The 14745-nt window shown below is 40.4% G+C and overlaps 1 protein-coding gene across 1 annotated transcript in view; it reads right to left on the bottom strand.

The window, feature by feature from the left end:
* Positions 1 to 829: 829 nt before the first annotated feature.
* exoc6b (exocyst complex component 6B) overlaps positions 830 to 14745 on the bottom strand; it is a 58216-nt gene continuing 44300 nt past the window's right edge. Inside the window, exons 21-22 of the mRNA XM_053859730.1 lie at positions 5285 to 5397; positions 830 to 3125 (exon numbers count right to left, since the gene is read on the bottom strand). Coding sequence (XP_053715705.1) covers positions 2999 to 3125; positions 5285 to 5397 — 240 coding nt within the window. The 3' untranslated portion in view covers positions 830 to 2998. The remainder of the gene's footprint in view (positions 3126 to 5284; positions 5398 to 14745) is intronic.

Genomic DNA, 14745 nt, shown 5'->3' with positions numbered 1-14745 from the left:
GTTATACTTTTCAGCTCAGCTCTTTTTACACCAGAGCAGACTTGTAACAGAAGACGCTGCACTCGCCTGTCCACCTCACTACTCTCCTCCAAACCTCAGGGTGTCCGCCAGGAATTTTGGAGACAGTGGTGGAGCAGCAACTCCAAAAACAGAACACAGAATTGGTGACAATAAGAACCTTTGCTTTAACTCAAGAGAAGTAAATCTCTCTTCAGTCAGCAGCGGCTTGTCTTTTCATATGTCTGACCACAATACGCCACTTGAGTTACACAACGGACTTCAGTCATGATGTTTCATAAGTTAATTTTTTAGTGAAAAACCCGCCAAATACCAAAATATCCACATTAAGGCCATTCAGGAGATCTCCGCCGAGAAAATGACAAAGTGGTCCAACTGCATTGAAGTTTTCCATCCAGAAGAGGCCACATTATTGACGCCAGGAGCATCAGTCAAAGCATACACACATACAGGATTCATGTAACACAAGTTCACATTCTGAGGGAGAGTCATATTTCATCTGTAGCGACAGTAGGGTTTAATAGTATGTACTCAGTTCGGACTGTGTTGGACTGAGTACAAACAGAGCTCAAGTGCGATCCGCAAAGTCGGAGCACACGGCTGACAGCAAGTGGCAGCCACAACAAATCTACAACTGGATGTTGATCTCAAGTGATGAGTCCTCTCAGGCGAGATGGCACTGAGAAGCTCCGGTTGAATGATGCAGTATTATTATTTATTTTTGCAATTTTGAATTTAGCAATTTGTTTGAAAGAAGCATGTTAATGCTGCATTTAAAAGAAAGATATGATGATATGTTGTATAATATAAAAAAAGAAACAGGTTGCTCCACTTTTCTTGCAACTTTATTAGTATTTTACTCAAGTTCATTAGTGGTTTAATAAAACAGCATTTGCAGTGCTTCCATCTGTGAGAGGATCCAACAAAACAAGCAGCAAAGTGTGCACCAGGAACCCTCGACACAGCCGCGCAAAGAAATAAATTATGCGATACATACGAGATGTTTAGAGTAGCCAGACGTCATAAGAGTTCAATACATGACCTAAAAAATGATCTCAACAGCGTCGAGAGTCCAAATGTCACATAATTGCTGCTTATTTTTTGGGCAACAACAAAACTGAAATGGCATATTCATTCAATCAAGTCTCCAAAAACCACCACCTAAAAGTGACAATTCTGCAAAGGATGGACATAAAACACACTCTTCCTCATACAAACACTTTCAATTCACAGTGCTGGTGCATAGAGGTGAACAGAGGAGTAAATAATTCCAACACAATCCCTTTGTAAAGTTCCACACAACATCTGTGCTTGGAGTCACCCGCACAGCATTTACTATTGCATCCAGTTTGAGGAAGAAAGGAGGACATTCAACCAAAACATTTTCAAAAGAAATCATTAGCTGGAACAACCAATCGTTCAGACCCAAAAGCATATAGAGAAGATACATGTGTGCTCATTATTAGTACAATTATGTGTCGTATATATCGACAAGCAAAATATTATTCTCCCTTTTTAAGACATTCATATGAGATATTTAGTAAATTATGCGACAACCTCCTACCATCAGAGCTAGATAAAGTTTAATAGTAACCAGACGTCACATTTGCAAAAACCCCTCCTGAATAAAATAATGTGCTTTATGAGGGAAAATGGGAAGACAGGGAAAAAAGCAGTGTTGCTTCTTCAAGTAGACAAGGAAATGGGTTGCCATGTGGACTTTAAACCCCCTTTTTCAGGGCTGCTAACTCCAAGAACAGCTACACACGCTCAAGTTCAAAAACCACACACAGAATCGAGGTCTAAAAAGTGACATGTACAGGAGCTCTCTGAAGGTCACTCTTAATGTTGCGGGTCAGCCGCAGCAGGGCTCACTAGACACACTGCGGCGCAAGCATGGTGGAATATCAGCACAAATCGATATGGTCAACAGCGCATCTTGGCTTCACGTGTAATCTAACATAGCCAGTTCAGAATTTACGTGTGCAATAAATAGAGGTTTGTTTCAACAGGCGATGTGCTCAATGATGAGGCAACTAAAAATAATGCAAAAAGTAGGTAATGAAGGGCAAAATACAGTCCTTGTGTTCATTGTATTATCAAACACTTGGTGTGGATTTTATTGTACAACGTCTTTTCCACACGACAAAATCAACGGAAGGAGAGCATGCAAAGTAAGGGGTCCGTCCACTACAGTATGATGCTGCTCCACAGAGAGGACAGAGATGAAACAGGACGTTGACCTCACACACGCTGAAGAAACATCTGCAATATTTTAATTCTAATTACAACCAGCAAATGAAAAGACAGAGTTCTCACGATGACAACGCGGGACAGTTCTGTTTGTTAGTTTAGTCCAACAACAGCACCTGCACACATTTGTTTGGACAGTTTTCCATTGTAGCGTTCAAGTTCAGCTCGATGTATTTTTTTTTTGTTTTTTTTATGACTGTGGGATTTGACCGATTCTGGCTGAAGTTGTTAGTTTAACTTTGGGGTTGAACACTGTTCCTCGTTAGCGTTGGAACGTCCCAATTACATTTCACCTCTGAATTGTTTCGCAATCGTGGGGGATCTTGTTGGGTCCAGTATGTTGTCATTAAAGCAGTGTTTGAAGTGTGTCCTAATTAAACGCTGACTTGTCTTGATCCAACGAATGAATGCAGCCTCAGAGCAGCCGACTCGCAGAAAGGGATTTTTTCTAAACTACTATCAGAGCTCGGTTCAAAATGAGCAGAAATATGCTTCATAAAACCTTTCACGGAAGTTGGGGAAATTCAAATTAGATCACATATGTTTCAAATGCAGTTGACTTTTGTTGTCTTGATGTAACAAACAAGCGAGCTCGGCTGCTCAAGTCAGAACCCAAAGCCATTGCGCCCAGGTGGCTGTCTGGAAGGTCAACACAGCCCAGTAAGGTGCATTAAACAGTCGGAAGCTTTAAATGAATCCAAGAAGGAAGCTGTGAACTCAGACCCCATCAGGCATGGTGCTGCACAATGAGATTACGAAGCTGTTTGATGATGGTGTCGATGAGTTTCTGCCGATCTCGGTCCGTCTTCCTGAACTGTGCGAAGACGTTGTTCTTCCTGCTGCTCTCTCTCATCCTGGAGAGGGAAAGTCAATGACATTAGATTTTACTGCTGGATGTTCTCGTGGGTCTTTCAGCAGCAGGTAAACTCATCAGAATTATCTGAAAACTCGATGGTTAGTTCACACAACTTTTCATTTGAACAAGCTGAACAGCAAATCAACTCAAAGATGCATCTCAGAGTAAAAACACTTTGAGGCTACGCTGAGACCCATATAGTATTGTGTAATGTATTTTAACACAAGTTTTCAATGATAGTTTTGGGAAGGGTAGTGGGACATGTGAACACCTCCCATGTTTCCACCTCAAAGTGGGGGTGGGGCTCGACTAAAATAAATCAATCAATCAATCAATAAGGTTTTTAACTGAGGTGTTAAAACCAACTAATGGTGATTTATCACACCAGAATGAGCAAATGTGAGTTCAATGTGTACGCACACACTTCAGCATCAGGGCGGAAGCACACTGATGAGTGAACTCTTTGCTAGATTAAGGGCATAAAATGGCATTTTTAAAAGCTCTCCCCGTTCATTAGCGCCATCTCATTTCATCTCATTCACACATGGAATAATGTTGTGCACCTGGAGTTGGTGCACTGAAAAATGTTCCCTAGGGGAGAAAGTCTATACACAATTGTGTTATTTCCATAGCTATGTTTTTTCCTGTAATTATAAGTAAAAGGACAAAAGACTTTTTGGGACCGATATAAAATACTGCAATGTTTGTTTACTTCCGTTCTTCATGTTCTGGCTATGTATTGATACAAGCAAATGCAAGATCGATTTGTGTACACTAGTCAAATAAAATAATAAATTTCACTGGATCTATTGAGAAATTAAAAAAATAAGTTTGTTTTCCACAAAAAAGCTTCACGGAAATGTGCATCAACCATATAATTACTGGTATTTGGACAATTTTAGATTGTACACTCAGTTGTGGTACACACTTTAGTCATCTTGGAGAAGTTCATTTAATTTTTTTTAAGAAAAGCTTGGCAAACCCGGCAAACACATCAAGGCCAGGGACCAAATATGACGGATTCTATGCAGCTTGCAGGAGGTTAAATGCCAAAATATTAATTCACAATGCCACTCAAAACCACCAGCTATAGTGCCTCATGTCAGAGATGAACCACAGAGGTGCTGTACACTTGTGTTATGTCTTGTTTTGTCAGCCCACATCTTGGACTATGTTTACAATTTGGCCCCTTGTCTTGATTGAGTTTGACGCTCCTGGTTTAGAAAGTTGCAGCCAACACGAGCGGACGACACTCGTGAATATGATTAAAATAAACACACCGGATCATCGAGATTCACCCCAAACACCCATAAGTAGTTGATGTAGTTCAAAAAGTGCTCATCATAACATGGCAGTTGTGATGATAAAGAAGTGAGCTGTCAGAGCTCCAGGACTCATCGCCCCTGTGAATATATGCTGTGATAAACACCCGTCCCATTTAAGAAAATGATGTGGAGGTCTAGTCTGTGGTCATGCCAGTATCTGAACACACACACACACACAGCAGTCACAGCAAGAAAATACTCACGGCTTAATAATCCTGTCAAAACATGGAGAGGAGAAGAGGATGAAGACAAACAAAAAGGAGGAGGAATTGACTTGTAAATGACTTGTACACAGTTAACATCTGAAATTCATAACGTCTCAATCAGCTTCCACGATGTCGAGGTCAAGTCACAACAAAGATCCACTCTGTTCTGCCTTCTAATCTCTCAGTTCAACACTTTTTTTTCCACCACAACTTGCTTCAATTTCAGCATGTTTATCAAAATGCAGATGTCTGTGGCGACACAATTCCTGACTTGTTGCATGTTTATCTTTCTCAAGAGCGGCTGCAAAGAGACATTGCTTGACACTTGGCAGTCAGAAATGGACACTAGACAGTATTCTACAGTCGGAATCTCTGCAGGCCTCGATCACAATCTCTCATCTGGTGGGTTTTGGTCGCCATAATATCAATAATTTATATATAATGTAATAATCATAATTATTTTTTGACTATGTTACCATTTAAAAAAAGAATGAATTAAATTAAATTAAATTTATTTATTACATTTACTGCTTTTTTACTTTACACTTAGATTATATGGTGTTGATAAAAAAAAAAGAATCAGCCAGACCCAGAAACAGCCACTCTACAAGCAATGGCGTACTCACTTCTCCAGCAGGGTCAGTGCATTGTTTGGGTTGACCCTCAGGTATCTGCAGGTGGGTTTGCCATAATCAGCCAGATATGTCGACCAATCCCAGAGGGTGAAAAGGTCCAGGAACTGGTGGATAGAAAGACAGAAAACTGACATGAAGATCCAATACTGGTTCAGTAGTTCATCAAAGGCAGAGGCGAAAACAGAGGAGTGAAAACACTTTCCAATGCAGGGCTCATGAACCACTGTGAGTGACTGACTGGCTGTATCATAAACAATGGACAAATCCAAAGGCTCTAGATCCAACATCATGAGTGCACATTACTATAGACTGCAGTGAAAGAATAGGGAACAAAGACCTCTGTTCACGATCACAAATCATTACATTTTCAGAAAACATACAATTACAATTCTGCCCAGCCTCTGTAAGTTGTTGCATAACCTGCTTCAGACCCCAAAGACCCAGACACACACATAAACGCACCATCTCTGAATATCTGTCTGCAGCACTCACACTTGAGCAAGGAGCCCAAGTGAACTCTGGGTAACACCAAACACACAGACCCAGAGAAAGAAACCATATGTGAACGAGGGATGAGAGAAGACGTGGGGAGAGAGAAAAAAGTAAAGAGGGATGAAGAGTAAAAACATATGTGGGGGGACAGAGAGAGAGTGGACACAAGGAAAAGGAGAGAGAGAGAGAGAGAGACGGAGTTAAGATGTAGAGACACAGATGGAGAGAAATGAACAACAGTGCAGGAGGCGAAACGGAGGGGGCAAATGAAGTGCAGATGAAGATGGATAAAAGAGTTGGAAGAGGATTGATGAGTGGTTGGCTATTGAGGTGCTATTGGCAGGATGAAAGAAGAAAAACATGATTGATTCAAGGAGTCCTACCATTTGCAGTTTACAGAATAAGCTGACATCTGATTGGATGGTTTCATTATTTACAAGATCAACAGCGTCATTGGAAATTTCACATTAAGTTAAACAAGGCAAATGGGACTCCGGCGATCAGCAACTGACGTTGGTTTTCAATGCAGCAGACATAACTTTTAACCCAAAAAGCTTCAAGAACTTGACGCATTCGTATTGTTTAAACAACGCAAACAGCGCCTCCGCTTATTAGCATTTGAAAAAAACCCTTACATTAGCATGCAGGTCTCCGGTTGAAAACCTGTTCAGCTCAAATGCTATTTTTCACACACCCCTGTCTCTTTGTTGTCTCCATCCTCTGGGTGTCCGACTTGACTCCACTTTAAATGCCATGACAAGCAAGGTTTGCTTTGTAAATCCAACATTTCATCCATGTCTGAAATGTTTGAAGTGAAATTCTCCAATGTTTCGGATGTTTCAGATCACAGGGTTGTTGTAGTGGCCGTGCAAATTTTTCACTTCCTGTTGGTTGCCAGTCACATGTGCACTTTCATTTTGCGCACATTCACAGGCAAAGATGTCATTTGGCTTCTAATTTTATTTTTTATCGTCGACTTCATTGAGTCATGACACCGCTTCTTAAATGACTGTACTTTGTGGTTTATGACGCGTACAGGTAAAAAAAATGCAACATTAAGAAGAAAAACAACATTTAAATCATATTGGACTAAAAGTCACATTTTCGGGGGAAATGTATTCTTCAAAATCCACTGCACAAGCTGGTAACACAAAGGCCCTCCCACAAAGTGATTACTGCCGACTTGAATTATGACATGGAACAAAATATGGCCAAATGCGAGCCGACCGAGGCAATTTTTGTCATTTATAACACTCATGGCAATAAAAATACTAGATTTTAATCGAAAGTAGTACATAACTATCCGATCCCTGTCATTTGTTATGATGTTTTTCTGTGCACTGTCTACATAAAAACTTCAAAAATGTCTGCACCAATCGTTGGACGGACAGTATCAAGACTTTCTGGGTGCTCTCTGGGTTGGTGAGTCATGTCAGTCAGGGTGAAATCAAATTTAAGAACATAAAATGATCTATTACAATATATACAAGACACACCTGACCTTTATTTTGATTTTATAGTAGTAGAAAAAGCTGGTACCTTATCCATTTTAGACCACGATAGGAAGTCTAAAACGGAATGAATGAGCAAAATGAGATGATGACCAAGGTGTTGTTACCTAGTGTCGTATCCTTGAGAGGTCTAGGAGTCTGAAGGCTCAGTTCTCTACTTCTAGATGGCATTTGAATTTCCTCAAAAAGACAAACCTTCCAGGAGTTATGGTCATTTCAAAGGGCAAGTCAAACACTCCCATTGGCAAAAGTCCAATAAATTAAGTAAGTAAACACAAGCAAAAACATATGTATATTTTGCATAGATAACAAAACTGTCCGGATACAAGTCAAACAACTTTCCATGGCCTCTCCAACTTTTCCACTCCCTTGTCCTGGTCAAATCATTTCCTATCTCCCTTGCTCTTCACTCCCTTTCCTCCTGCTGGCCCTAGCACTTCTGTATTCTCATTTCTCTGGACTGTGTCCTCCAACTCACCCATACGCCACCGAGGTTTGACCTGCAAATCCGCCCACATAAACAAGTGCAAACATGAAAACAGGCTGCAAGCACATGTAAACAAGGATAAACACACAAGAGGGCTTTGGAGCGACGCTCAAACATCATCTGGATGTGAGGTTCTGACAAGTATGCCGATAATGTGGAGATGTGTGAGGATGTGCGCACGTGTGAGCAGAACAACTTTATGATTAAATAATGCTCTAAAATTTCAGTTTCTAATTGAAATTATAATAAGCCACATCAAGAGAGCCCAAATTGAACCCAGGACTGCTGAGACATAACAAAACCGTGACTCAAGTGCTCTTACATTTCCCACAAATAAGTTTTTCAAATAATTCTGGTAAATCCAGTTGTCATTATGGCCACATTGAAATCCTCAACAAAACAATCTCATACCAAAGAAATGCTAAATATGCATGAAGCATAAAAAAGATAAGACAGAACGCAATCTTGTTCATAACAAAAGTTCAGCTGTATATCAGTTAAAGGAAACTGAAACACAACATCAAAAACAGTTACAAGTAAGGCCAAAACACGAAGACAGGACGCCAATGAGATTATGAACGGAGGTGATAAGGGAGAGGACGTGGGAGTTTGGGGTAAATGTCAGGTCACACGGCAGTTTTGAAGGACGGGGGAACAAAAGGAAGGTGAAACAGTAGGATAAATGCAACAAGAAAGGGGGACAGCGGTAGCAGAAGAAGATAAGACTAATGAAAATGAGAATGGATGGAAAAAAGAGAAAACCTTCCTAAAAACAGAGCCACCGGCAGCCGGTCCTGGCAAGTACACACACACACCTGACCCTCAATTCACCCGCCGCTCTCAAAACGGCAGGTCTCTCTCCTCACCCTGCGCTGAACTTCTCTCTCCGTCTCGCTCCCCCTCTCTCACCTCGCTTTGACCTCCCCTGCGCTATCGCTCCTGTCTCCCCACTCACTCGCACACACACACGCGTGTGCGTGCACACACACTTAGATTATTGCTTCCTCTTATTCTTCCACGGAGACAAGCAGAAAAACAAAGTGACGTGTCACGCTCACATTTCTTGTTTGTTTTCACTCATTTCTCCAGCGCTAATGGGCTCCCGCCTGCACTCGAGTAAACACTTACCTCACTTTCTTTTCTTCAACCTGTTCAGTCATCACCCTGTTCTTGTCCCCTCTTTGTCACCTCAACACTTTATGGTTTTCTTTCTACCTCCATTAGCTCTGGTTACTTTTCATTATCACTTGTCTCTTCCTTCCATATCAGCAGTACCCTCTCTGTCGACCATTTTATTGCTTTTATTTTATATTTTGGGCTACATGTCTTCCTCCCTCTGTCTCCTTTTATTCTTTACATACAGAAAAATCATTCCAAAACATATATTCAGAACAAAAAATAAAGACAACTGTTTCCAAAAGAAAATCTTAAACAGCATAGCAAAAATGAGACAGTAATTTAATACAGTATCTGCATATTTTCACAGTCATATTAGCATGAACTAATCATCACAAAACTTCAATTCCATATTATCTCAACATGTGTATAAAATAAAACACAATTTTCCAAACGCAATCATATTTAAATGAGAAAGCAACACAATAAAGCCCCCTAAAATTAGACTTATGCCCTATTGTTTTTACTGTTGTTTTTATACTGTTGTTTTATAGTTTATTATTATTATTATTATAGTGTATATCTTGTATTGCACCCTTCTTTTCTATTGGATACAGGGACATAAAGAATTTCACCATGTGTTGTACCGCATATAACTGTATGTGTGACAAATAAACCTCTTGAATCTTGAAAATAAAGTCTCATAATATTACATTGGAATTTCAGAAATGGACAACAAAAACGATCAGTGAATATTTGTGATGATTGATGTAAAGACTCGAGTTGAAGTGATATAACCTCAATTGCAATGGTTGGCAACCACATTTCAAACTCTGCCATTGATCCTTAAAATGAAAGATTACATGTGAGCACACAATAATGCAAAATTACTCTTGAAAAGCTTCACTAAAATAAAAAATAAATTATATTAAAAAAATGTTTTAGTTCCTTCTGAACATGTGAGTCATTGTCTTGACAGGCAGAAGACATAGAACACAAATATTCTAAACTTCAGACCATCTATTATACCAATGTCCAACATCAAGTGGAAGCACAATTAATGAATATTATCCAAGACTCCCAAAGCTCAAAATAACTGTCTATATTTAATGCAATCCTCTTAAATCACTGTAGCCATACCTCCGTCCTCTACCCCCCTTTCTCTCTTTCTCTCACTCTGTTTAGTAGACTAGCTAATGGTCTTTCCGGCTGCAGGCAGGATTTATTTGTTTGTGACCACCAGGGAATCAGAGTTTTCCTGCTGGTAATGGCCAAATGTCAGGGTCAACCAGGATTCATCGTGTTCAACTTCACAACTTGTGAAAATGCTATTGTAATTTGATAAAAGAATGCTTGAAACTGGATTCCGTTCAGCCGCATTTGTCTGAACATGAAGAAAAACTCTCTCGTCTGAAACACAGAACCCCTCGGAATAAATGCTCTTCCAATCTGTCCATCGTCTCTGAAGATTCAACAAGCCGGAGGTCAAAGGACACTAAAAGCAACTAAAGTGGACTTTAATCTACAATAGCCATTTTGACACGTGTCAATCACTGGAGCCAGCTCTTGAAATCCCACTATCATCTATCCATCAATCATCCCTCCATTTGTCTGCAGCCCTTTCAAGGGTCCTCTTGAGTCGACTTCAGACCGTAGGTCTTCAACCAAAAGCTACATCTTACAAAGAATATTTTGAACAATTGAAAAGCTACGCTGAGACTTTGTATGGGAGAGTAAAGAAGTGAGGTCAATTAAGGCAGATAAAAGCCACTAACCACAGACATGAAAAATGTTGCTCTGACACCCATCTGTTCGCAAATGTCACCGTCTCCATTAACGCACTTCATTAGAGTTCAAAGTTGGAAGGTCAGAGGACGCACAGACCTTTAAACCAAGTGCAAATTCCATATTCTTAGACACAACGACACCATTTTTGAGTCTGAGAAACGAGCTACAGAACTATGAAATTATGTTGATGACGTGTTGTTTATTAAAATGGGTAACAAGATAACAAACAATACTTGATAAAAAATATCCCACGTAACACATGAATGCAACAATAGATCACATATTTATGAAGTGAGAGCATGAAAAGCCATGTCGAGGTGCAGGGATAACAAGTTACAATGCCATAAACAGAATAATTCAGCTGGGATGTTTACGGCTTTGAAGTACGCGACCAATGTTCCTAACAGAATTGAAGGCCAGATATTAAATCAAAACCACAATTTGAATCTTTTGTACAGCTGCATGCAGACTTCTTTCCATGACCACAGCACGCGACTGCCAGCAACCACAACACAGCTCATCCTCCGTCGAGCAACTTCTGAAATGTATATACTGTACTTTATTAATCCAGTGGGTTTGCTGCTTGTCATTTGTAGGATGATAAAACACAGATAGTGAATAAGCTACAAATCTGGATGTTATTGGTCCCTGAAGAGAAGAGGTGCATGAAGACAACTGACATCAGGCACTTGAGTGCAAAACGTTTTTCACCTGATATAAATGTGATTTTTCAGAATTCATCCAAGATGAATGAATGGACATTTTAAGATTTCTGGACTCACTGTACTGTGGGCTGGAGCAGTTGAACACAAGTCGAAATTATTTTGACTTTCCGACCCATGTCTCACATGTTTCCTCATTATTTGATCATTTGTTTGTTGACCATGGAGCCCATCGCAGCCGTCGTCATGGTGATACGACAAGTGTGATTTAAAGTCTAAACACAATGTTGAACTTTTTGGATATTAGTGGACATTGGAGCAGACTTGTAGCAAAAGGACAATAATTCATTTGTTGAGGTTTATCAACTTTAATGCATTTTTTAAACGTATGTTTTATTTGAAGGACTTGTATAAATGTGCTTTTTTTTTTTTTTTTTAAAGCTAAGGTTAATCTACTTGAAAAAGATGTATACAAATGTATTCTGGACTATATATGGAATGTCTGAAAAAAAAAAAAATCACACTTGATATCTGTCATTATTCGGCCAAACATTTTACATTTTATTAGGCTATGACCACCTTCGGTCACAAATTTTCCCTTTGGTGCATCCCTAGTTATTATTGAATTCATCAGACTCCTGTCCTTTTGATCCACCTACTGACCAAATACATGGAAACAGACTCAACCTACAAACAGAGGCAGTCAAATATAGAACAATTATTTATACAGGTGTGCAGAGAAATAGAGCTGAAAAATTCAAGAATGGAATCTGGCACCTATCGTGTCCAAAGTGTAGAATAATTTACTTGATGTGCAGTTTGCATGTCAAACAAAGGTCAATGAGCTGGGAATCCTCTCCAACACGCAACCTCATGGGTTAGTTCAGCCAGCAAACTAAATCGATTATGGATGGGAAAACAGACTTTGTTAATGAGTATCAATTTCTAGTCCAAATTCTCTTGTTTCATCTTTCTATATGCACGTTCTCCTTGGCTGATCGTCACACAAAAAAAGTTTGGGACCAAAAGGACACAGCAAAATGGACAGAGTGGGGAAAAAAGGCTAATAGAAAAGTTGGAGTGGTTCAACCAAGGGTCTCCACTGTCAATTAGACACTACACAGACGGAGAGAGTGAGAGAATGAGAGGAGGGAAATGAGAGGGAAGAGAAAAAACCTCAAAAAGAATGATTGGGGAAATATTACAGGACTGGAGGAGAAAAGGGAAAGGAGGGAGCGAAGGTCAGGCAGAGGCTAACTAGATGTTACGGAGGAGGCAGAAAGAGTGAGGGTGAAACTTGGGGACGATAAACGAGTGCAGGCTGATGTCAGCAGGCCCCGCTGGGAGCTGCTCCGTTCACTGATAAAGCAAATAAAGACAGAATAGTCCAAAACAAGCAGGGATGGAAAACCAGCAGCACTCTGAGCTCAGTTGCGATTCAAGTGATTTTCAGAAAGGTCAATTTAAGATGTGTCACTTTTTAAAAACTCATTTAAGCCCACAAACACTTTTCTGAAAGGTTGACTCTGGGCCACAGGTTCACAGTTGTTTGCCTTTTCTTCAGAGAACCACTTGTATGTAGAACAAAATAAAGTTGATGAGCCCGTTTTGAAGTAACATAACTATTTATTATAATTGAGTGTTTATCACGATGATGGCAAAAAGCAAAAAAAATTATATTATTACATTAATAATGTAAAAAGATTTTACTTAATATAACAAAGATAATAGCAATGCTATCCAACTCTAAGTTCAAAATATGAATCTGTGGATCCACATACTTGGTTGCAAATGAAACGCCAATTCACACACGGGGGGAAGGAACCGTTTATGACATTTCACTGCAACTGGAAAACAAACATCTCTTTCTCCATCCCCTCCAGAACCCAAAACAGGAAGCAGTTGAAAGGTGAGAGCTGTTTCAGGTCCTCGGCTTTTTGGTTTGACCATGGCTTGACCGCGAAAACACACTCACACACAGGAAAGGGTGTGTGGATGCAAGTCATATTAGGGAGACTAACTGAGAGGTCAAAACTGATAAAATAGAACAATGACCTGACCCGGTCACTGCACGGTCACCGTATGTGCATTAAAAAGTTGAAGGCGAAGATGTCAGCTATAAATATCATTTATCAAAATCAGGGAAAGGTGGCCCTCACGAAATCACAACCACCATCGGCTGAAACTAACAAACCTCCACTATTCACCCTCGACAATCAGGTCGTTGAATAACTGTTGTCATGACCAGCAGCTGACCTGTCGTCACAACGATAAGGGCTGGCCACAGACAGGACAGGAAGTTGAGACGGCGGCCGAGAAACACACTCTCTGACCTCTCCCGCACAAATAATAGCTTGAACTCGTAAATCCGGAGTTATGGACACACACACATGCTTCGGAAAGCTAGCGTTTCTTGGCTGCTATATCTTAAGCACAGAAGGATCAAGGACTTAATGACTAGCCTGACCTGAAGCGTGAGTGTGCGTGTGTGTGTGTGCGTGGGGCTATGTCTACGTGTGTCAGATTGAAGTGCGCCCCTAAAGCTGTGTAGGTCGAGCACAAAAAGTATGTGAGCAGTGGATATGATCAGATAAAGGGGTTTTAAAGAGGTTGAAGAAGAGTTCCCACCCCTCACTGGCTCCAGTACTTATCTCACTGACCCTAAAAGCACCAATACAATTTCATAGTGTTTGTGCAAGCACTTTTGTTGCATCAATCAGACAATGTCAGACATAATCCCAAGGAATCCATAACGTGGTGTATATGTTTCTCCCCAAACCTTCGAACACTATTGCCAGGTGACTAGATCAGTAGATGACGGGACTCTGTTGGCAACTTCTCTGATCAGAATTTGCAGGATTCTGGACTGATGCACATCTGAGAGTGAGAGCCACCAGTGATGAGGATCATGGCCCGCAACAAGAATGACATCACTGAATGACGTGGGTCACTCATGGCAATTGAACATTGAGAGAATACAGTGACTCACCCAACAAACAGAACTTCATTTCTGTCTTCCATCTGCTGTTTAGTAACAAGGGCGCCTCACATGGCAATAACCTCTCACTACCACTAAAGAAAAGGCCCTGACTCCTACCTGACTCCTCCCTTGTGGTGCCATATCTTTAGTGGAGTTATTTTCAGCTTTAAGTCAGATCCAGCCTAAGTTCAAGGACAACACAGCCAACCGTTTAATTGTGGCAGACTATTCTCTTATGGAGTCAAAGTAAAAGAAATTGGTGTTTTCACAGTACTTGCAAATAAAAATAAGCACTGCGGCATAATACATTGGATCATGGCAACACTGCTCCACATGAACCACAGAACATCCACACAGAGTCACTATCACAAACCGCTGACTTTCCATGGTTCTAGGGCCATGGAAAGTCATAAGCT

This window comes from Synchiropus splendidus, chromosome 3, assembly GCF_027744825.2.
Source record: "Synchiropus splendidus isolate RoL2022-P1 chromosome 3, RoL_Sspl_1.0, whole genome shotgun sequence".
Taxonomy (NCBI): Eukaryota; Metazoa; Chordata; class Actinopteri; order Syngnathiformes; family Callionymidae; genus Synchiropus; species Synchiropus splendidus.
The sequence above is the reverse complement of the archived record's forward strand: the minus strand, read 5'-3'. Positions and strand labels throughout refer to the sequence as shown.